The sequence below is a fragment of the Uloborus diversus genome, chromosome 2 (assembly GCF_026930045.1).
Source record: "Uloborus diversus isolate 005 chromosome 2, Udiv.v.3.1, whole genome shotgun sequence".
NCBI lineage: Eukaryota > Metazoa > Arthropoda > Arachnida > Araneae > Uloboridae > Uloborus > Uloborus diversus.
This window is the reverse complement of record NC_072732.1, coordinates 174187207-174210428: the sequence shown is the minus strand read 5'-3', so window position 1 is coordinate 174210428 and position 23222 is coordinate 174187207. Positions and strand designations below refer to the sequence as shown.

Sequence of the window (23222 nt, the reverse complement as noted above, 5' to 3'; positions counted from 1 at the left end):
GGCCATTGAGACAGCAATTCGTAGACTTAGTAAACAAAAAAATTCAGGCAGCGAAAACTACCTGCATTTGTGACACGCAGGTAGCGTGCGACACAGTGTGCAATACCCAACGTGCACCGATCCCGAACTGACAAAATGGCAACCGGTTTTTGAAATGGTACTTTTGATTACCGTCATGTGTTTAGTAACACTCCCAAGGTTAAAACAAATCGATTGACGTAAGAATTACCAAAATTGGCCAAGGCGTTTAACCTGTAGAACGCCACATAGAAACGGACATACATACATAGACTGATAAACACATTACCCTCCTTTGCGGTGCGCACGCGCAGTCGGGTAAAAATGGTAATTTGTGTTAGGCTGTTAGGGTGAGCTTTTGCTGTTTATAATTATTGATATAATATAGTTTGCATTAAAAAACTACCAGTACCTCATTCCTGCCATTAAATACAATGTATAGTCAAAAGTTGAATTAATATTCAAAGCTTTTTTTAAAGCAGTAAAAAAAATGTCCCTTTTGTGATTGTTAGTTTACTACGATGTAATTGCCCAACAGTGCCATAGTAGAATGTGCATTGCATGAAGTCAAACTAAGCGAACCCCATTCTTGTTCTTAAAAATAAAATACACACATCAGATTTCTTGAGAATGCGTTAATCATTTCATAATTTAAGTCAGAATTTGATGATACATTTTCCCCGCGTGTTAAATGATTAGCTAAATATAAAGTGTGTATCATTTTGCCCGATATAGGATCAAACTCTCACCTCCTGGGAATGAAAGACAGTTGTGCAATCATCACTCATTTGCATCGTCCGACGCAACTGCGTTCGGAACTTCTTGCCAAAAAAATACCGGTGCCAAAAACCGCGACGACTTCACTTTTCATGTATTTTCTTATTTCTGTTTGTTCTGCTTGATGCGTGTGTGTTTCTTAGTGCATAAGGCATGGAAATGTCACGAACGGATCACTGAAAATAGTTAAAGCGTAAATAATTTATTTTGGTTATTTCTCTAAGGAATTAGAATTTTTACAGTTCCTAGCTTGTTTCTATTTCAAGGGAACATTTTAAAACCTAGTGCGTCGTTAGTAAAAAAAAAAAAAAAAGTACAAGTCACAGTCAGTCCGTATTATCATCGACTTACTTTAAAATCATCAAATCAGGACGTAATCTCTTATGTATCGCGCGTTTGGAAGAAAAGTGCCACAATACGAATTTTTTTTTGTTATTTATTTTTTATTTATTTATTTTTTTTTTTCGCTTTAAGGGCTTCAATGTGGTTATCTTTGGAAAATAATGACATGTTTTTTCTAATATTAACCACTGGAGAGCACAGAAAATTTACTTTTCTTACAACAAAGGTCCTGAAGAGTTAAATTTCAAACGCTTCTCCTGTAAAATTTAATTTCTTTGCATTGTGGTACTCTTCTTCCAAGTGAGCGATGTAGAGTTTTTTTTTTTTTTTTTGTGAATGCGCAGCTTTGTACTCAGTAATATTCTTTCGATTAAGTTTTTTATCTAGTTTTAATGAGACATTTAGACCTTACGAAGATTGTAGCAATAATACAGAAAGATCGAGTTTAAAAAATTTTAGATGAATTAGAAAATAAAGGTTGGAGCTCTCACAGACAGCATGCTTGTGAACGTTGAAACATCTTCAATGTTAACCTTAAAAATAAACAGCTTCTTAAATCATTTTTTAAGTTCAGTTCTAATATTATACCGTTTACGATGATGATCTAAAATGAACCAATATGTGTTATTCAGGCAAGTAACAACTTTGTAATAGGTTTTGTAGTAGGTTTGCTAATACCCGTTGGAAAACGACGAAGCAACAATGCCTCAGTGCCTCTCTCTTTCTCAATCCCTCTAAACGCAACGCTTTCTTCCAAGCAGAAACGCTTGGCAAGGCATTAACAGTTTTTTACTTCAAGAAGAGTCTATTATCTTATGCAATTTTGTAAATATCTCCTGAAGCGTAGTAAGCACACAATGTTTAAAAAAAAGTAGTTAATTCTTAACATAAAATATAAATCAAAATTTATGTTTCGGATTGTTTTAGAAAATAAAGAAAAGTTGCTAAAGATTATTGATACTAATTTATGTTGAAATGAAAACCTTTTTTTCGTTTAAAATTTCAAAATGTAGACAGTTTGTATTGTAGTCCTATCGGTTAGCAAGTTTTTAATTTTAGAAGGAAAAACGTTATGTTGTTGATGGATTAATTTTTTCAACATTGTTTAACTTTTGCTTATTTGCACAAATTTATCAAAGATATTATACCTTTGTTGTAGGGCATACATTTTTCATTTAATCTTATATCTTTTTATCAGTTTTCTTTTGTTTAAAATTGTTTCAAAAATAACTAACGCAGAAAAAAATATCAATTACTAATTCTGTTGCTAAAACAAAGCTTCAAAACTATTCCGTTATTTATTTTCATTCCTGATTTGGTTTCTCTAAAAAGTCTGAAGTTTTTCTTAATCACTGTGTCTTATCTTGCTCTTCGATCTTGCTTAATATTGGATCTTAGGCTCAAGAGTTCGTTAAATAGATTTTTAAATGTGTAGACACATGACCGAGGCATCGCAATGTCAAATGGGAAAATCTAAAATTGTTTTTTTTTTTTTTTTACACACAGCAAAACGAATTTAGAAATGGTAATCTATAAGAGGACGGTTAAGAACATTTTTAAGTAATGCAAATATTTATTGTAGAATTAATTTTACGTTGTTTTATATAAAATATCACTGAAATAGATCGTAAGATAAAAACCTTTTTAATAAAAACCCTGATGACTTTGCAGGTGTAGTAATTTAATTAGTACTCCGTCACCTCAGGCAAGACTTTAAGAATATATTTGACCAAAAAAAAATCAATTATAATTTTAATCTGCTAAATGAAAAGCAAATCATTAAATTAAAATCGTTTATATCCTGGCTTTTAAAAATACTAAGAACTTTCAATATTACAAACAATCCCGTAATATTAAGAGTTTGTTACTTAAGAGGCCTTAATGTGTCATTTTTTAAGCTTTTTATGCATAACAGATGAAAAGCTCATAAAATTTCAAGGTTAATTACCAAATGAGTTTTGTATTTATATTTTACGGATTTTCTGTAAACCATGCAAATGGCAGGGAATAAAGACATTTACCACGAAAATGAAGTTAAACTTGTAACTCAGTAAAAACATGTGCAGATTAGTATAAAACAACATTAATCTGATTCAAAAAGCTAAAATGCTACTTTTCCAATAGTGTTGCTACTGCTTGAAACAAATCTAAGGAGAAAACTATTTAATTTTCCGTCATTTTAATGACTGGCTGTATTTACACTTAATTTTTGAAACGTTGTTTTTGTTGTTTGAAGTTTCTTTTTTATATTTTAAATAATATATTTAATCATAAAAAATAAAGCGATGAATCTTTTACCTTTATGCCTACATTTTTAGATTATGAAATTTATACCTGTATGACAGGACCTGAGGAGAACATTTCGCTTAAAAAAAATTTTTTAATTTAATCGACACGTAAATTTTGGTATACTTAAACATTGGAAATAAAGTATCTTGAAAAAAGTTCTTTACGTAATAAAGCAAAATAAAAACATCAGTATGGAGCACAAACCTTTCCCTTATTTTTAGCATCACCCATTATCCTTTATTTTAAAACTAACACTTGAGACGTTTAATATAAATGCCAGCTCAATCCACTTGCTAAAATTTTGCAAGAGAGACAAAAAGAATTCTCGGATTTAACTGTTTTCCATTGAAAACCGCGTTTTTGACAGTATCCACCACGAAGTAGTAAACTCCCGATTATCCGCAAGTCAGTCTGCAATCAGGAACATGTGTTTTAGCAGCGAAAAGCAAACTACCAATAGCTTTGTTTTTAAATTTTATTATCAAAAAGTTGTACATTTATACTCAGTTGTTTTTGTTTTATTTATTTATATATATATTTATTTATTTTTGTACTTTCTTCATCGTACTTACAGTTGTTCTTTATCGATATTAAATTATGTTGTGCAAAACTGCAAAACATTTTTACTGTACTGTTTGCATTTTCATAGTTTGAAGAAAGTGTTATCATGCATCAATACAGCAAAGTTTTTGAGGAAGGACAATTTTTACCTTGTTTGTCCCTCATTTTAGCCTTTTTGCGGTTTATCCACAATTATTATTATCCGCGACACTTGTTTCTCCCAATTCCGCGGATAATCGGGAGCTTACTGTATCAAATTACGAAATGCATTGAGCTGGTTTTGATCCTTACCCTTGACTTCAAAATACACGGTGCTTCTTCAAATTTATTACTAACTAGTGGTACCCGCACGGCTTTGCCCGTAATAGAAAAATTAAAAGATCTTTTGGTTCGCCTGTATATTTACAAATAATGTATGGTGAATTTTCTCGCCAATTGGCTTGTACCTATGTTACGGTTCCACGTTATGACAATTTCGTATATCGCCAATTGGCTTGTGCCCATGTTACGGTTCCACGTTATGATAATTTCGTAATTTACTCGTCCATCTGATGATAATTTTGTTCTTAAAATTGGAATAAAAAAAGAAACAGATCGAATTTTTCAAAAATCGCTTCGAGGTGCACACCCCTATGCTAAAAACTAACTTTGTGCCAAAATTCATGAAGATCGGCCGAACGGTCTAGGCGCTATGCACGTCACAGAGATCCTGACAGACAGAGATACTTTCAGCTTGATTATTAGTAACTAGTGGCACCCGCACGGCTTCGCCCGTAATAGAAAAATTAAAGGTCTTTTGGTTTGCCTGTATATTTACAAATAATGTATGGTGAATTTTCTCGCCAATTGGCTTGTACCGACGTTACAGTTCCACGTTATGATAATTTTGTCTCTCGCCAATTGGCTTGTGCCCATGTTACGGTTCCACGTTATGATAATTTCGTAATTTATGATAGTTTTTTTCTTAAAATTGGAATGAAAACTGAACCACATCGAATTTTCGAAAAATCGCTTCGAGGTGCACACCCCATGCTACAAACTAACTTTGTGCCAAATTTCATGAAAATCGGCCGAATAGTGTAGGCGCAATGCGCGTCACAGACATCTAGACATCCAGACATCCAGACAGAGAGACTTTCAGCTTTATTATTTGTAAAGAAGATAAAGAAGGGTAAACAATTGAAACAACAAATAACTAAAATTTAAAAATTTTAAAAACCCCGACTAAGTCGCAAATGTAGAATTCAGAGGGAAAATTGAAAATCCTTTTAAATTACTATTAAAAATCATTTACAGGTATTTTATTTGTTAACAAATAGGAACTGGCAACAGATAAAATTTGCGTTTAATTTCCTTGTTGATCAACAATGACTTTCGGTTACTAATCGCGCAAATACGGCGTGCTTAACCGTATTTAAAATATGCTTGAAAAATTGTTTTAGTTCGAATTCTATATAACATGGAAGTTCCAAACGCATTCTATCACACGCAGAAGGAAAAAAAAATACTTTGGTACTAAATTTTTAAATATGTTTTCACTGCAAAAATCACGAGAAACCTTTTAGAGAAAAACCTTTTAATTAATCTCTTCGTTAATGAATGTCATCCGAAGACGCAACCTAGCTAAGAACACTCTCGATCAACCCTCCTTTTGAATAAAATTTTGTTAGAGTGCCACAGACAGATACACAAACACGTCAAGATTATAAGCCCCTTCCTTTGTGTGTCGGGTTTTAAAATCAGGTCTTCGTTTTCCAATTCTCATGTGAAAACAGAGTACAGCGTGAGTTATTTTTCTACTTGAATATAAGTTGCACCGTGTTTCATTAAGCATGAGCTGCACTCTGTAGAGATGGATGTTCGTGGTACGCAACCAATAATCTTGTTTAGCAAATGAACCATGCGATTTTAGGAAACCGGATCACAATTTTTGTGGTGAAGTTGTTCGCTTCCTGAAACTTCACGCTTAGTTCTCTATTCCCAACTCCATAGCTCGAATACGCCACCTTGAGGTGATTAACAACACTAAAGAAAAAGGTAAAACATTCCATTCCACGTGTTTTCCTTGGGGTAAATTACAAGCTTCAGATAGTTTATGACGTAATGTAATTTCAGAAGAATAGAAAAAAAAAACCTTCTCACAAACACGATGAAAAATTACTGTCATTCACTAAACGTCAAAGCAAGTTATAAGTTACGGCGTGTGTTTGTTTCACCTTTTTCGTCCGCTTTTAGACAGTGACTGCAGCGCCCCTATAGTTTATTGGAGTTACGAATACCAATGAGGGAGACTCTCAAAAGCAATACATTTTGAGAGATATAGGCTCCGAAGGTGCTGTCCAACCATCACAGGCCGGACTTGATTCCATCCTTTTTCCATCTCTTTGCTCACATGAAACTCTGGCTCGGAACACGAAACTTATTTTCCGTTAGTGACAACAAAAAGTGGTGCAGGCCAGCATGGTTTTTAATATTAAAATTTCGAAAACAGACACTAGCGTTAAGTCGAACTTCCGATAAATCGAAGTTTTTCGTCGGTTCCTTTAGATTCGAGTTACCGCGCATTGACTATATATGTGTACTATATACAGAGAAAGTGAGTTGCGACGGAGTAGGACAAAATGTCTAATTTTCTGTAGAATAACTCCCTAATTTTTTTTTTTCTTTTGAAACTAGCATTAAAGAAAGGATCTTCATATATATAATAGCCAATTCACTGATCAAGTAACGCTCTGACGTCACGAACTATGAAACTCGCGCCATAGCATGATAGTGTGACAATATTTTTTGGCAATGTTTGTGATGCAGGGAATAACTTTATTGTAATAAGACTGAACTGCATTCAGTAACTTTACTGTTTTACTGGTAAAACTGCTATTTTAGGAGAATGAAGAAACGAAAAAGTGGTCAACAATGAACGCTATCTACTGGATTTAGGATTAAAATTTCAACCACCAAAATATCACCAAACAGGCAATTGCGTCGATCAAATGTAGAAGCCATTTTCACCCGTCATGCCTTAACGGGCGAGTTTCTCGTTATTAATAAAGCAAAGTACATGTTCCATAATTTTGCAACAATAAATTTGGAGGATGTATATAAAATTATGTCCAAAAGTGTATCCTGAATGTCACAGGTAAACATCATCTAACCCCTAACTGACGAGATGATTTTTCGTAAGTGGTGAGGTGGGATATATGTAACCCAAAAATTATATTTCTTGTTCACTCCACTAAATGTAGCAAATTAAAATTGGAAAAGTTCCTATGGTTTTTGCATTATTTGTTTAAAAAATACAACTGAAACAGTACCGTAAGTACCATTCATATACACATAAAGCCATGTAACAGAAGTATCACAAAACGTTTGAATTCCAAGATCCTATTCTTCTGGAGTATAAGACCACGTCACTAGTTAAGGATTAAAAATAACAATTCAAAAATATATTAGCAAATATTTAATTTTTACTTTCACTAGGGCAGCACTTTTTGAAAACTTAAAGCCCTAACATAGGGAGAATTTTGTCCAATTTGTCCCCACGTGACGGTCTAAAATAATTTCATGTGCTGTCTTTAATCTTGCGTGTACTAATCATAAGATCAACGGTGGAGAAGCACTACTTATTAAAAAGTACAGAACAATTACGGATTGTAGGAAAATGTGAACAAAAATAATTTTTAAAATTAAAAGGTTAAGTAAAAAAAAGATTTAAGTAAAGTTAAATTTAAAAATAATTATTCAAATATAAAATTGCACATCAATAGTTTAATGCTAGGTTAATTAATGCTGTCTTTTATTTTTCATTACTTAAAGTTTTCCCAATAGCTTCCATAAAAACATATAAAAATTGAGATAGGGGGGGGAATTTCCTAATGGTACTCAATTTTGACAATATGCGACATTTCTCCCATAGCGGAGGTGTATGATTGAAGAAAGATTTCCATCTTTCGGTCTCTCTCTTCGTCACCCCCCACTTACGCAACGAGGCCTACACACCGGGCGGGTGTACGGGGGGCGGGATCGTGCTCCAAAAATGGCTCTGGATACCCGATCTAGACTTCCGACCCCCGAATAAACGAATGACTCTAAAAATAAAACAGTCGGGCAGGGAGCTCAGTGGGGATAGATCGACTCGGTGGAACTACGAAAAAACCACGCTCTCCTTGCTGCCCTTACACGAAAAAGTAGTTCGTAGCTTTCCTGTATTGTGCGACGAAATTTCTGTTGTGTTGTCCGTTCTGTCTGTGATTTCTCATTTGTTTTATGCTGCCCATGACAAATAATCGGTGAGTCCATTTTTAAAACTTTTGAAAAAAAAAAGGTTATTAACTTTTAATTTGGTTTTGAAAAATTCAAATCACGTTCTTCGCAATTAAAATTTATTGGAAACTAAAAAATAAAAAAAAGTAAGGAAAAAAAGGAATTTCCGAATTTTTATGTTGATAACGGTAAGAAAAAAATGGGATTTGAATTTTTCAGAAACGAATACAAGCTAATTTCTAAGTTTTGTATATTTATTTATTTATTATATGTTTCTTTTTAAAATCCACTCGTCATTTTATCATATTATCGGTAAAAGTGTCATATTAACTTTCATGTTTATGCTTATCGTTTAATACTTAGAAAAATCTTATTACTTTATACTAGACTATTTTGCTATTTTCCTCACTAAAACTTTTCATAACTTTTATTTTTAGTTTTCTTCCTCCTCATTTATTTGTAATCCTACTTAATAACATATACATAAAAAAAACTGCATCAAAAAAACGTTTATAAAGAGAAAAAAAACAATAAGATGCAAAAAGAATTTTTGTCTGCAAATAAATAAATAAATTGCGTAGAGAAGGAGAGCAATAGAATAATGTTATTATATTTTTTTAATAAAATTCTTCTTAATTTTTCGACAATGTATTAGTAGGATGTTGCTCACTTTCTGTCTTCTTATTAATGAAAAAGGTGTGGAGCGTGAAAAGTAATAACAATAAGCAATTTTTATTGCTCAAAAAAAAAAGAAAGAAAGAAAGAACATGTACTATACGTGTTACCGTGAAAGACCGAAATCAGTGAATTTCGACTTCGCTAGTTATTGACATTAATTATTCAGTCTTTCGTCCGTGTCTTTGGTATGCCTATTGTTCTATGCATGAAAAGCAACAACAAATACTCATTACGGTGTGTCTATGTGTATATTTTCATCAATGTCTATCTACATGCAATATACCGACAGCTCGGTTGTGACATCCAGAGACTGCAGTTCCGTCCTCGTCAGACTGGAATAGTAAATAACCGATCTGAGGCAGATGTCATCTCATTGAAAATGAAGGTGATAACCGAGTTGTTGGTATATTGCATGCATGAGGAAGTCTGCCTTATCCCTGACTTAAGGGTGATAAGTTGCTGCTTAATATGTCTATCTTTCTATATCTCTATCTCTTTGTCCATCTATTTATCTATCTATCTATCGATCGATCGATCAATCCATCGAGAGTGAGAGCGAGCGAAAGTGTTATTAAAAAAAACTGTCTTTTGATAGATTTGGGTAGTCACAAAAATCTTAGTTCACTAAAAGTTTTAATCATTGCAAACAAGCGGAAAGTTCAATGTCAATGCAGCTCACCTATGCCTCTACTAAAATCCTTGTTCCAGTTTTCCTTAGTAAATTGGAGCGAGGTGATATACCGTTCGTTGTAAGGAAAAAAAATAGACAATGCGATTCCACATGAATTGAAAATGAATTAATTTTGGCTATGGAACATGTTAGTTTAAAGAACATGGTTAGAGATAGAAAAGTAGCATTTTAATATGATAGCACACTCTGTGTTTGACATTTTATTTATGAATTAGCGAGAGTAGCTGTGCATAAGACAAATAAAATAAATTCATAACTATTTCCTCTATCCGGTGATAGGATGTTTTAATAATACCTACACTCATACATTGAATAACTTGTAAAAGTTTAGCTTTAGTAATATGCTCATAAATCATACAAACATGCTTTTTATGCTTTGCAAAACATAGTAATACTACAGAGATATACTTTAAAACGGATATTTCATCTAAATTATTTTTCAAAAAAAGTAGAAGAAAGGAGGCACATGTGAACACACACATTTTTTTTTTTTTTCATTTCTTAATTTCTCAGAAAATATTATCATTTTCTCAGAGCAAAAGTGTTCCAATCATTTAATAGTCATTTTCTCTGTGCCTTAAATTTTTTCATATTTTTTTAAAATTATTTTTGTTAACTTTATAATTTTTTTTAATGTCTTCAATTGTTCACATATGCCCCTATAGAGGAGCACATGTGAACAAGGCTGGGGCACATATGAACAAGATTGAAAAATGCAGGATAAGCATTATATTTCAACGAAAAGTTCTTGAATATGAAACAAATAAGTATATACAATTACATTTAAGGTTTTGTAACCTATACTGTGTCAACTTAAACTGTGCAGTAACTGTCAATACGAAAATATTTTTTTTTCTTAAACATATAATTCTGATCACTGTCAAATTTTAAAGTTTCGTAGCATAGTCTAATCACTGGATATACAAAGAAAAACTTAGACTAAACAATAATGAATATTTTATTAGTAAAGGTTATTTTTGTTAGGGTAGACCAGGGTACGTTTACGCATGGGGCACGTTTACGCAGTGCCCTTTTTTCAAAAAGAATTATCACTGGAGACCCAACAGTCATAACAGACTGATGAAGTTTTTGAGCATCAGACGAGCTTCGGTGTAGCTTACAGAAAGAATAATCTGTTTTCTATCAAGTCGAGTAAATTTTTAATTCAACGTTTTGAAGCTTATTGGGAATAAAGAACACAAAGTTAAGAAAGAACAAATATATAAAAATTAGCTGAATTTTATCCTTTTTTGAGAATTGCATTTCTGTGAACTGAAATGTAATTAAATATTTTTGCACGTTGAAAATGAATCCAAAGTTTGAGACGGGGCAAGTTTACGCGTTGAAGTCTGAGCATCTTTACGCTCGTTGTTACTGTGTCTTACTTCTAAACGTGTCCTGCCTTTTTTTTTTTTTTTTTTTGCTCCGAACTGTCTCAAAACTCTTTAGTATATTCAGGCTATTTAATTTTGAAAATCAAAATTAATTTTTAATTTAGTAACAAATTCGTATCTCATAGCTTACAATCATGTAGTACAGTCTTCATGCCCGTTCAGCTTTTACTTTACACACTATTCAGTCTGTAATAAATTTGCTTTATTTTAACGATTGTAAGAAATTATGTTCGAAACACCAACATAACCACGTTTGGTGTCAAAATAAATATGCATAAACGTGCCCCGTGTCCGGGGCACGTTTACGCAACCGACTTGGACTCAAAAATAAATTTTTTAACGGTTAAATAGACAAACTGAGCAGCAACCGAATATACCAATGTTGACCCCATTAACTGCTTCATAAAACCGCAATGTCTAAAATTTCCTAAGTTAAAGCATGAAATCTCGAAAATTCATTGAAAAAAATCCTCGTAAACGTGCCTCGGTCTACCCTATATATTACGTTTAAGCTTCCTACAGAATATGATAATGAATTTAAAATTATTTTAAACTTCAGCTTTAATTAAAGGAAAAATTTGTGTCTTTTTTCCCTTGTAAATACAATATAGCCTTAAATTTTTTTCTAACTATTTACTAACGCATTTAAAAAAAAACAATGAATGAATTAATTAATAATGTAACATTAAAGTATAACAATAAATTTACAAGCTGGTTGTAGCAAAACGATAATTATAAATCTTAACACTTTTTTTAACACTTCAAAAAAAAAAAAAAACCTACACTAATATTTATATTAAGGAGAGGATATAACTGGTCACATGTGCCACTACATGTTGTGTTCACAAGTGCCCTGTCATCTACCTTTAGAAATAATTTTCAGAAATAAAGAATTCTTAATTTAATTAAAAATTTTTAGACATTATCATGAATTTACTTGAACGTTTATGTAATGGTTTGCAATAATTAAGTTTGGCTCAATAGTAAGTTTGAAATATGTTTTCACGGAAAGAAGACAGCGATAAAATTACTTACAACACCGACTAAAGCAAAGAAGTTGACACCACCGAAACATAAACTGGTTTCTTGCTCTAAAAGTTTGGCCAAGAAGTAGGACTAGTACTCCCATTACTTTAGACCTTTTCAAGATTTTGTGCTTGACGTTATCTTAGTGCAGCAGACCATGTTTACACGTGCCCAGTGCTCACAGATGCCCTTCTTTCCCCTCCTTTAATTAGAATTTCTGTCTATGAAATCTAAACTTATACGTTTTCCGCGCGTTTGCGTTAATCACTGTAAAAAAGAAAATAAAAGTGAGCAAAATAATAAAAAGATTTGTGACTTCATGAGGAAAAAAAACTATCAAAAATTAATTGGCATGTTATAACTACAAACTTTTATAAATACTGTTGCATGTTTATGTATATTTTTAAGTTAATGAATTATTAAATGTTATAATTAATAATACTGCTCTTCTGGATATTTTCTGCGACCCCACTGAAGGTCACGATTCACAAATTGAGAGCGATTGATTAGAGTTGACCAACAGCCACATTCAGCAACCATGTTGAACCTCTGTCAGACTTGTTTGTTCGTCGATTGAACCCTTCGTATTGGTTGAAGATCGCTTTCATCGACGGTTCGGATGTCTGACTGACGTTTAACTCGGCTGGTGAATATGGCCGTAAGTAACATTTAGCACTTATAAGGAGATTGTAAAACATCTATATAGATGATGGAGAATGAGTTTAGAAAGTCAGAAACTCTGTTATTTAAATTAATAATAAAATTGAATTCAATATTCGATAATAAAAGATAACATAAGTTGACAACTTTAGCGGTAATAGTTATTTTCATTCCAATATTGTAACTTATGCCATCGGATTTGTTTAACTTTAGAGTGAAATAAATGTATTTATGCTTGTGTGACATTGGATTTGTTTAAATATAATGTAAAAGAAATGCAGTCAATGCTTGTGTGGTTTGAGATTTGTTTAAATATACAGTAAAAGAAATGCAATAGATGCCTGCGTGACACAGGATTTGTTTAACTACAATGAAATAAATGCAATTGACGCTTGTGAAAGATTTGCTAAGTCGAATGCACGTACCTTAGTTTATTGTTCCAGGGGAAAAAATAGCTCTCTGATAAAAAAGAAATATTCTTACTATAAATTTTAGTCATTTAAAGTATTTGTACTTAAAAATATGCATTTTAGTTTTTCTTTGTATTATTTCAATCAGAATGAATGACTTTTAAAATTCGTCAAAACGTTTATAACAGTGATTTAAGAAGAAAAAATGTATCTTTCGAGATTCTTACAAAATATCTGCAATTTATTGTTTCTCTTTTGAACACATTTAAAATAGTAATACTGCTAAGTTCAAATTGATAGCTTTTTGGTGAATTAAGGGCAAAGTTAAATAGCGGGATAAAATGAAATGGTAAAATATTTAATATGCATTTAGCGCCACCTATCTAGTAATATCTTAACTATGTAGTAACGCTTGCAGTCTATTCTAGTCAAGAAAAAATTACCTCAAAAAATAAAGGAATATGATAACACAAGCATTTTTCAAAAACTGACACTCATATTGTAATATTTTGTTGTAAGTCTAAAACTATTTTCGAAATTTTTAAATGATAAAGTTCTTGTTATTAACGTTTGAAATAATAATTAAGACCTATTAATATTCAATGCAGTATTTGTATAATATTAAGCTTATTTGCAGTTTCAATTGTTTATACTGTTAGTCAAGTGCATGAGGGGCAAAGTGAAATAGTTTACTTCGTTACCCAATATGGGTGCCATGGCATCCTAGAGTGCAGTAGGACCGGGCGAGGGGTGCCACGAAGTTTTCATGCTATTAATATACAAGAAATCTGGGTGCGCCGAATAAGTCTTTATAGATCAGAATCACCTTCCGGAGCCCAATTTTTTGATGTGCATGACAAAAATTCGTTAAACTGTAACTTCATCGTCATCAGAAAACCTAACTGATGATAAAGCGCTATCAAAAAACTGTTTTTAAATAACTGTAGCAAAACTTATATAGAAAAGTTATGTCAATACTATCTGATACTATTTTCAGTAAATTTTCTTTCTTCATTATTCACTGTAGTTAAATGGTGTAAAAAAAAGTTTTTAATTGTTTTTGAATCTCAATTTATCAAGTTGACGAACTGAAAAAGAAAAATTTCGTTGTGTACCCCCCTTTTTCCCCCCCTCGTGACGGTGTCCTTATAACATGACACCGAAGTAGCGAATGGAGATCTGATCCAGTGCTGCACATGTGCATAAACTGCGCGTATGAGTTTTCAAAAAAACCCCCAAAAATAACAAATTATCAGTTGCCACTAATATAATGATTGATCTTTCTCTTTTCCATAGAAGTAAACATTGACTTTTTGGTAATGTTTTTGAATTTATCGAAAGTGGTTCAATGTATTTTTATATCGATATTAAAGAATGTTTTAATTATTTTTAATTTGATAGTATTTTTTAGCGGTTTACAAATTCTACTCCAGTGTTGACCTTATTATGAATCCATGTTCCTTATAAGATCAAGTCAACTTTCTTTGTCAAAATTGCAAAAAATCGTTAGTTGAAACTTAAAATATTCGATTTGTTTTATTATTTTTTTTTCTCATTTTTTATCAGTCCCTTGATGAATATGCAAAAGCTGGAGCCAACTCAGTCATAAATATGAGATATATTAGGAAATGACCTTAGAAAGGCTTTGTTTGGTGGACTTAACTTACATAACAGGAATGGGCTAGGTGCCGTCAGAACATTCTAATTCTTTAAAGGGTGCCACGAGTCAAAAAAAGTTTGAGAACCCCTGAATTAACTCATTTACATTCCTTCATTTAATAATAGGGTAGAATGGGCACGTTTACGCAGTGCCCTGTATTTGCATGCCCTGTATTTGTAGCCCTACAAAATTTGCTGCAAATACAGGGCTTTTTTCAAAACGAGTTATAATTGGAGAGCAAGCAGTCATAACAGATTTATGCTGCTCCCTAGCAAATATCCTCACAAGTTTTCGAGCATCAGTCGCGAGCTTCGATCTAGCCTATAGAAAGAATATTCTGTTTTATACCAAGTCGAGTAAATTTTGAATTCAACGTTTTGAAACTTACTGTGAATAAAGAATACAAAGTTAAGAAAGAATAAATATATAAAAATTAGCAGAATTTTATCCTTTTTTGAGAAATGTTTTTTATGTCCTGTATTTGTATGAACTGAAATGTCATTAAATTTTTTTTTTGCACGTTAAAAATAAATCCAAAATTGGCGACGGGGAAAGTTTACACGTTGAACGTCGGAGCACCTTTACGCTCGTCTTTACTGTGTCTTACTTAAACGTGCCCCTGACACTTTTTTCGCTCCAAACTGTCTCAAACATTTTTAGTATTTTCCGGCTCTTAAGTTTTGAAAATGACCACTTATTTTTTAATTAATTCACACATTCGTATCTTATAGCTTGCAATCATATAGTGCTGTCTTCATGCCTCTTCAGCTTCAACTTTATACACTATTCAGTCTGTAATACATTTGCTTTATTTTAGCGATGGTAAGACATTATGTCAAAACACTGAGAGAACCACGTCAGGCATCAAAATAAATATGCGTAAACGTGCCCCGTGTCTGGGCCAAGTTTACGCAACCGACTTGGACTCAAAAATAATTTTTTAACGGTTAGAAACACAAGCTGAGCAACAACAGAATATGCCAATTTTGACTCCATTCATTAACTGCCTCATAAAGCCGCAATGTCTAAAATTTCCTAAAACATAAAAATTAGTAAATTCATTGAAAAAAATCCGCGTAAACGTGCCCCGGTTTACCCTAACATTTTTGATTTATTTATTCACAATTTCTTTATTTATTCACTAATTTTTTCATTTAATTATTTTATCCCTTTTCTAGGCTTATTTATTATATTATTCGTTTGTTGCTTCATTTTATTTTGATTTATTCATTCATTTATTTATTTTATTAACTATTTGATCAAAAAAGTCTCTAATGATCGAATAGAGAGTATTTCATTAGAAAAATATTTCATTTTTTCACTTTGCCCCATGAAAAAAAAAGTGAAAATTTTCATCTTTTTCTGGAGGTACAAACTAAATCTAAAACTAAAACATTTGGAGGTACTTCTAAAAAAATGTGCTGGGTAAAATACATTGTTTTTTCTTTGTACACAGAAACATTTCAGAACAAACTTCCAATTTGTTCGTTTTGAAAAAAGTAAGTTGTTTTGAATATTTTAATTTGCCCCGCATTCCCCTATATCCTTTGTCAAAATTGACTGTTGGACACAAAATTATAGAACTAAACGAGTAAAAGTAAATTAAAATAAAACAAATTGATTTTAGAAGTCAAAGTTTTAGTGGGTTTAAATCTGTTTCACGAAGTTTTTCGAAAGAACAGAAAATTGCGTAAAGGAGCTATGAATTTCTTTGATAATTCAGTAATGAGAAATTTTAGGCAAAGCCGGAACAAATAGAGTTGAGAAAAATAACTTGTGTAACAATCTATGCATCCGTTTTGGAACGTTTTTCCGCCATCTCCTTGAGCAGCTGCATCAAATTTTTCCTTGCATCCTTTAACTCAACACGTTTCGCTTGAAAATTTGCTGTGGCCATGAGCCAGTTACTTCTGCCAAATTAGTTGTAACGTCTCGCTGTGTGAGAAAAGATTTATTTGTCAGGCAAAGAGAAATATTTTTAACTTCGAAAATATCCATGAGAAAGCAGCTCTGGTTCCTTTCAACTAAGATTTTAAAGTACACGCTGAAATATGAAACACGCTAAGAGTTTTAGTAAAAAATGCTGAAATAGGAAATAAAAATTCATCGTTTTAAAACGATTAAATATCAATATCAGAACTTAAAAACATCCGTTATCTTATGCTACTAGTGGACAAGATTTCCAAAAGGATCTACTGACTATTTAAGTTTTGGCTTTAATGCAAACAATTAGTTTCCCCCCCTCTTCTGGCTATTAATTCTTTTTTTGCCTATAGCTAAAAGAATCTATTCTCTTTTTACACTGGAAACGATTTTTTTTTTTTTTTTGCATGAAATAGTATTCAAATGTATTTATAATTATAATAAAGAATTTTTTCAGGGTAGTTATGAAACAAAATCTGTCAATTTTTAAATTTATTTTTAATTTAATTTATTATATAAGTATCAACATTCAAAGAAAAAAGACTTTACTCATATATTTTAATACTAGTTACCACCATGCCTGGAAACTGGAAATAATCAGAAAATTTAACTAAACTAGGAAAATCAGGGAATAAAAGTTTTTTTATTTTAAATCTGGATTTTTTTTTAAAAAAATAAAGCTGTTAGTAGACTTTTTAGTTCATTTATATGACTTCCGTTGTCAAGTCTTTGGAAAGTAGAAAATCTTAATTTTAGTGCATTGTGTATGCCAGGAGGTGCACTTCTTCCTATGATACAGCATGGGTTTTCACAATGACTCAGCTCAGGTTTTTCCCGTGACGCAACATGAACTCAAAACATTTATAATGTTACCTTTACTGGTTAGTTTTTGTAGTCTAAATTAAAGTACAATTAAAGTTTGAAAAATTGTCTTCTAAATTATGAAATTGTAATAAATTACCACTTTTGTTTACATTGCTTACACGCTACCGTGTACTAGTTATGCAAACTAACTTAATGCGTGTTTTGTGGAAGAAGAATCACAAAATAAAAAAAATAATGATTAGTACAGTTTTTATTCCAATTTTTTGAGTTCTGTTTCCGGGGTGCGATATGATTTAAAAAAAAATCTTTTTTCCTTCATTTTGTTATAAATCTGAATAATAATAATCAAGTCGATATTTTAAAAGCTCAAATTCGCATTGGTCATACCAGGATCACCATAAATACCTATTATACCGTGAACCAACTCCGATGTGCAACGCGTGTAGTGTCATTCAGACAGTGTTGCATATTTTATGTAACTGCTCAATTTTTAATCATATGCGTTTTAAATATTTAAATGAATTTAATCCACCTTTGAAGGAGTTGCTGGAGGAACCACCGCATCGCAATTTGAACCCCTTTTTCCAGGAGATTGGTTTCTCCCTTTTAATTTAGTATTTGTCTAGGCATTAAGTTATTTTGTCCTTTTATTCTTACTTAAGGTTTATTGTCCATATACATTTTTTTTAATTTATTTCTTTGTCTATATGTTTTTCACGACTTTTTACTTTAAACTACTTTTTGTTTTATGCCTTTTATTTTAAAATATGTTCACTCTTTCCATGCTGAGTTTTTATACTTAAATGAAAATTAAATATTGTAAAATAAATAATCGTTTGGCGCAATACAACCCCTATGGGCTCTTGCGTCATTAAAATCAAATAAAACAACAAACTGAATAATTATGATACAATTGTTGTAATAAATATATGTTTCTGGATTTACAGAAAAATTTAATAAATTCAAATGTTTGACATAATTAAACGTAAATACTGCCATGGACAAGTCGATGGCAGTTTTTACAAAAATAAATTTAAATGTTTTTGATTTCCCATAAAAAACAGTACACTATTAAAATTTGATATTATTTTCATGCTTTCTTTCAGCGGAAACTAAAAAAGCAGGTTTGTACAATAAATCTGAAGTGCGATAAATGATAAAATATAACGGAAAAAGAAAAAAAAAAGAAAACTGTATAGATATTGTTGTTTACCTATTCATGGCAGATTATTCCATGACACTTTTTAAAACTTAAAGACATTAGAGGTAGTGAGAAGCAAAGGAATTTAAGTGGACATTTTAAAATTTTAAGTGAAATGTGTTTAAAATTATGGTCCTTGTTAGGCTTTCATTGAAAAGTTTCTCTAAACCACGCTGTATAGCAGCACCTACAAGGGTTAATAGGTCTATCCTTTGCCCCAAGACAGAGGAGACCTACAATTTCCACCTACCATTTGTACTGTTTATATCGAAATTTTTAATTTTGGCACTTAATTCTCTTTTCTTCTCACAGGCTCATTTCTAGCACTATGTTTTTGCACTTAAATTACATTTACTATGCCCTAAAAAAGCTACTGTTGATTATTTAAAAAATTAGTGATTTACTCATGAACCTAATGTTTCTGTTTTGCTTTCAGATGAAAATATGGTGATACAACCACCTCAAACGTAAGTGGATTCTTTCTATTTTCGTCACTATAACCACATAATTATCTACCTTTTAAACCCTGAAATCTGTTTCAAAATATTTTTTTCCAGTTTTTATGTAATGAATATATTAAACTCAAGAGCTTTTAAGCAATACCGAATTTGTGTTTCTATGTAGATTAAAAGTAAATAAATTTAAGTATTAATGAGGCAGGAATGTATTAAAATGTATGTACAGTTTTACATCCAAATGCGATTTTCTCGAAACGTCAATTGAAAAAAACTTATGTTTTTCTATTAAACTCCTTTATATATTACTTTGAACTTTTCACCATATACAATCCAAGTGTTCATAATTTTACTGAAGTGAACATTTTGCTTATGGACTCACATTTTTTCTTAAAAAAACTGTTTTTATGGTCAAAAATTATCTTTTTTTTTCATTAAAAAATGAATTTTGGTTAAAGTTTAATAAATTACGAAATAAACATAAATAATTAAAAATTTCACTTCAGTAGACTCATAGATATCTCTTAAAATGCTTGGAAAATGAGGTTGTTTCCTTCAGTCGAAAGTACTACGTTTACTCACAGAAATTGATAGGATAAGCGAAAAAAATATCATGGACCCAGAAAATACTTTTATTTTCCCAATAGTTATTTTTTAATTAATTTTTTAAAATGTCCAATTTTTCAAACAAGGCGTGATCTTGATGACGTCACAAATGATGTCCTTTGACGCATTTTTCACTGTGTTTCCACTTTACGATAATCAAGCAGCGAATTAAAAATTGCCTCTGCGCTTGCTATCAACCATATCGTTGCCAGTACACGTGAGTAAAGATGCGAATTAAATATTGTGCTCTTCTGATTGGCAACAATGAATGGCATCGGCGGAAGCGTTAAACCATGAAAGTGCACCAATTAAAGTAATTTTTTTAAAATATTAAAGTTAGTCAAATTATTCAAAAAATGATCAGATCCTTTGTTTTTAAGCATGTTCTTTCAGAAAAAAATACTTTAAAAAAATTTTGGAAACGACCCCATTATAAGTTTCTATCATTAAAACCTTTTGAGTTAAAGGTACATAAAGTTCAGCAATTTAACATTTCGCGTATATAGGGTTCCAACTTCCCGTAATAGAAAAGTCGAATAACTTTTCTCATATCATTTTCTCGTTAGTTTTTGAATTACTCTTCGTTTATAGTTAAGTTTTTTCTTTTTGCTTTCCTTTGAAGGCTATTATGAATCTGTAGCAATAATTCATAGAAAAACGGTAGATTTAGTTAGATTGTGTTTTATTTACGTTCCTTTTTTTTTTTTCATTTAACTTTTATTTCAGCGCACAGTATTTTTGACAATTTTTCATTCGACAGATTGATTGATCAATGGAGCTACTCCACATCAAAACTTCACTATACGTTTTGGAAAAAAATGCGAATAACTTCTAAAAAGATAAATTTGTAGTAAAAGTATAAATATCGCACATCATGTTCAATACCTCCATAAGTGCAAACTTTTAATTTTTAAATTTTATTGTGGTACTGAAAAACTAACATGAACGCCAGGTGGAACTTCGTACGGCCATAACTGCAAATGCGCTGTAATATTAACATCACTTGCGGCTGAATTTCATTTTTAAGTTCAATATGTTAGCAATGCAATACCGCCTTAAAATAAAAAATAAAAAGAAATCTTTTCTTCCGGTATTTTACTGGATGTGCGGTATGAACATTAATTGTACTTAACTCTTAACTGGTGATGTAATTCTTTTGGAGCGTAAGTGCTGTGGTGGGATTTATGTAACCCCAACATTATATTTAAAAATTGATATTGTTCATAAGAAAATATGAGAGAGTACATATTTGAAGATTTTATTTTGCACTAAGGAAATTGAAGTATACAGTGAGTGCAATGAAAACAAATTTTAATGAGGCAAATTTTGCTTCAAAATGAATGCAATGGAAAGTACAATGGAGATCATATCCATTTTGCAGGAAAACAAATGTATTTGCATATAGGATTATATTTCTGATACAAAACTTTCTTATTTTGCTTTTTATGTGGAAATCTTTTAAGATAGGATTCTAAACATCATCCAAAGATAGTCCGCCGTTTTTATTATGCTCAAATTATTGTAAAGTGAGGATGAAATTTATCGGGATATATTATTCTTTATCGGGAAAAGAGTCGTTTTAAATTCCGGCATCTGCAACTACCATTTTCGTATGTTCCATCTTAATTGAACGACATTGATGATTTAAGCTCTTCTGCTTACATAAAAAGCAAGAACCTGTCGTGTAGCATATTTGTTGAACCAAAAATATCACTAAAAATTTTTTACTTACCAGAATATATCTATTGCTATTAGATTCTGAAAATAGTAATATACCATTTTAGAAGTCATTTTAGAACATTTCGCTAATAGAAAACTGTAAGTTGCGGTGTAACAGCGGTGGAAAGCGTTAGCTCTAACAGCTGCTTGCGTGCTATAAAAAATGTCGCGGATTTTATTCTCACTGGTGCCCTGGGTATTATTTTGTTCACTTTGTTGATGTTTTTTCGATTCTAGCTTGTGCTATCTGTGTCGTGTAGCACCCACTGTGAAGCACGTAAAATACCTGTAATATAATTATTTTGAGGATTCAGTTCTAACTCTTCGATGACTTTTATCGGCAACGATGTTGCTTTTAGCGTATAACGTTAGACGGCTTTTGTTTACGTAGACCTTGTTGAATTTTTCTTGAAGTATGCAATTATTGAAAGCTCAATGAACAGATAAAAATTAGCGTTAGCCTTGTTTTCGAAGCCAAATATTGTGAAATCGGCAGTTTAGTGATTCTCTTGGCATGAAGTGGAATCGAAACAAATCAACGATCTGTTTGGTTCTGGAATTGGCAATTTATCGATTCAACCAGTTAAAAGTGGATTACATTTTTAATAACGTAACTTGAAGGCGTAGTGAAGCTTCAACGTCAGCTATGTTTTTAAGAAATGTAAGATCAACTTTTGCTGCATTTTATGTGAGAAACTACATCCAAATTTTTTAAGGGGAGTTGCTACCCTGTATATTTGTAATGGTAAATTGCTAAACTTTATGTACCTTTTCCTCAAAAAGCAAGTTTTAGAAACTTACAATTTTAACAGTATTTTCAACAGATATCTAAAAATCTACTGAAGTGAAATTTTAACGTAATTCTCTTTATCTTATAACTTACTAAATTTTAACCAATAATCACTCTTTAAATCGAAAAAAAAAAGTTTTTGACTATAAAAACAGCTGTTTAAAAAAAGTGTGAGTGCTAAAGCAAAAATTTTAATTCAGTACAATTATGAACACATAAATAAAATTTGCGAAAATTTATAGGAATATGTAAAGTAGTTTTCTAAAAAAAAAAAAAACCACGAGTTTTTGAAATTCACGTTATCAGAAAATCGCATTTGAAAATAAAGTAGTTCACACATTTTAGTATATTCCTTCCTCATTAATATTTAAATTGGGTAACTTTTCATAGACATAAAAACACGAATTCTGTGTCGCTGTATTTTTTTTTGTAAGGTTCTAGAGTACCAACTAAGGCGTAGCGTTTAAGTGTAAATGACAAGGGGAAATGTATCGGAAATGTATCTAAGAAAATTTGAGACTTCGTAGAGAATATTAATGATCTTCATAATCTCGAAAAGTTAAATAATAAAAATATCGTGTTTGATTTCTTTTTTTTGTAAGGAAAATGTAATTAATGTAGTGATAGCTTCTGTTCTTCTTCAAAATGCGTTAACAGAGGAGCAAGTGCAATTAAATACTGAGTTGATTGCTTGAAGGGTTAAGTCAGGATGGGTAATAGTAGAAAACCAAGATAATGATCTCAGAGATGAAAATGCTTTAATTGTGCTTTCTTTGCTTACAAATAACATTTGTTTAAAACAACTGTGGGGATTAGAAAGTTTTGGTATCACTAGTAAAATTGGAGATGTGGATAGAATTGAAATAGCTTTAAGATTATATTATATTCAGGTTAAACAAATTACCTTTCCTGTCAGTAAATAATAGTTGGAAAGACC

The 23222-nt window shown here is 31.5% G+C and overlaps 1 protein-coding gene across 2 annotated transcripts in view; it reads left to right on the top strand.

The window, feature by feature from the left end:
• The first annotated feature begins 8102 nt into the window (after positions 1–8102).
• Positions 8103–23222, top strand: part of LOC129216163 (titin-like) — a 279902-nt gene continuing 264782 nt past the window's right edge. For both annotated transcript variants that reach the window (XM_054850333.1, XM_054850332.1), the window contains exons 1-2: positions 8103–8273; positions 19152–19182. In XM_054850333.1, coding sequence (XP_054706308.1) covers positions 19160–19182 — 23 coding nt within the window. In that variant the 5' untranslated portion in view covers positions 8103–8273; positions 19152–19159. The remainder of the gene's footprint in view (positions 8274–19151; positions 19183–23222) is intronic.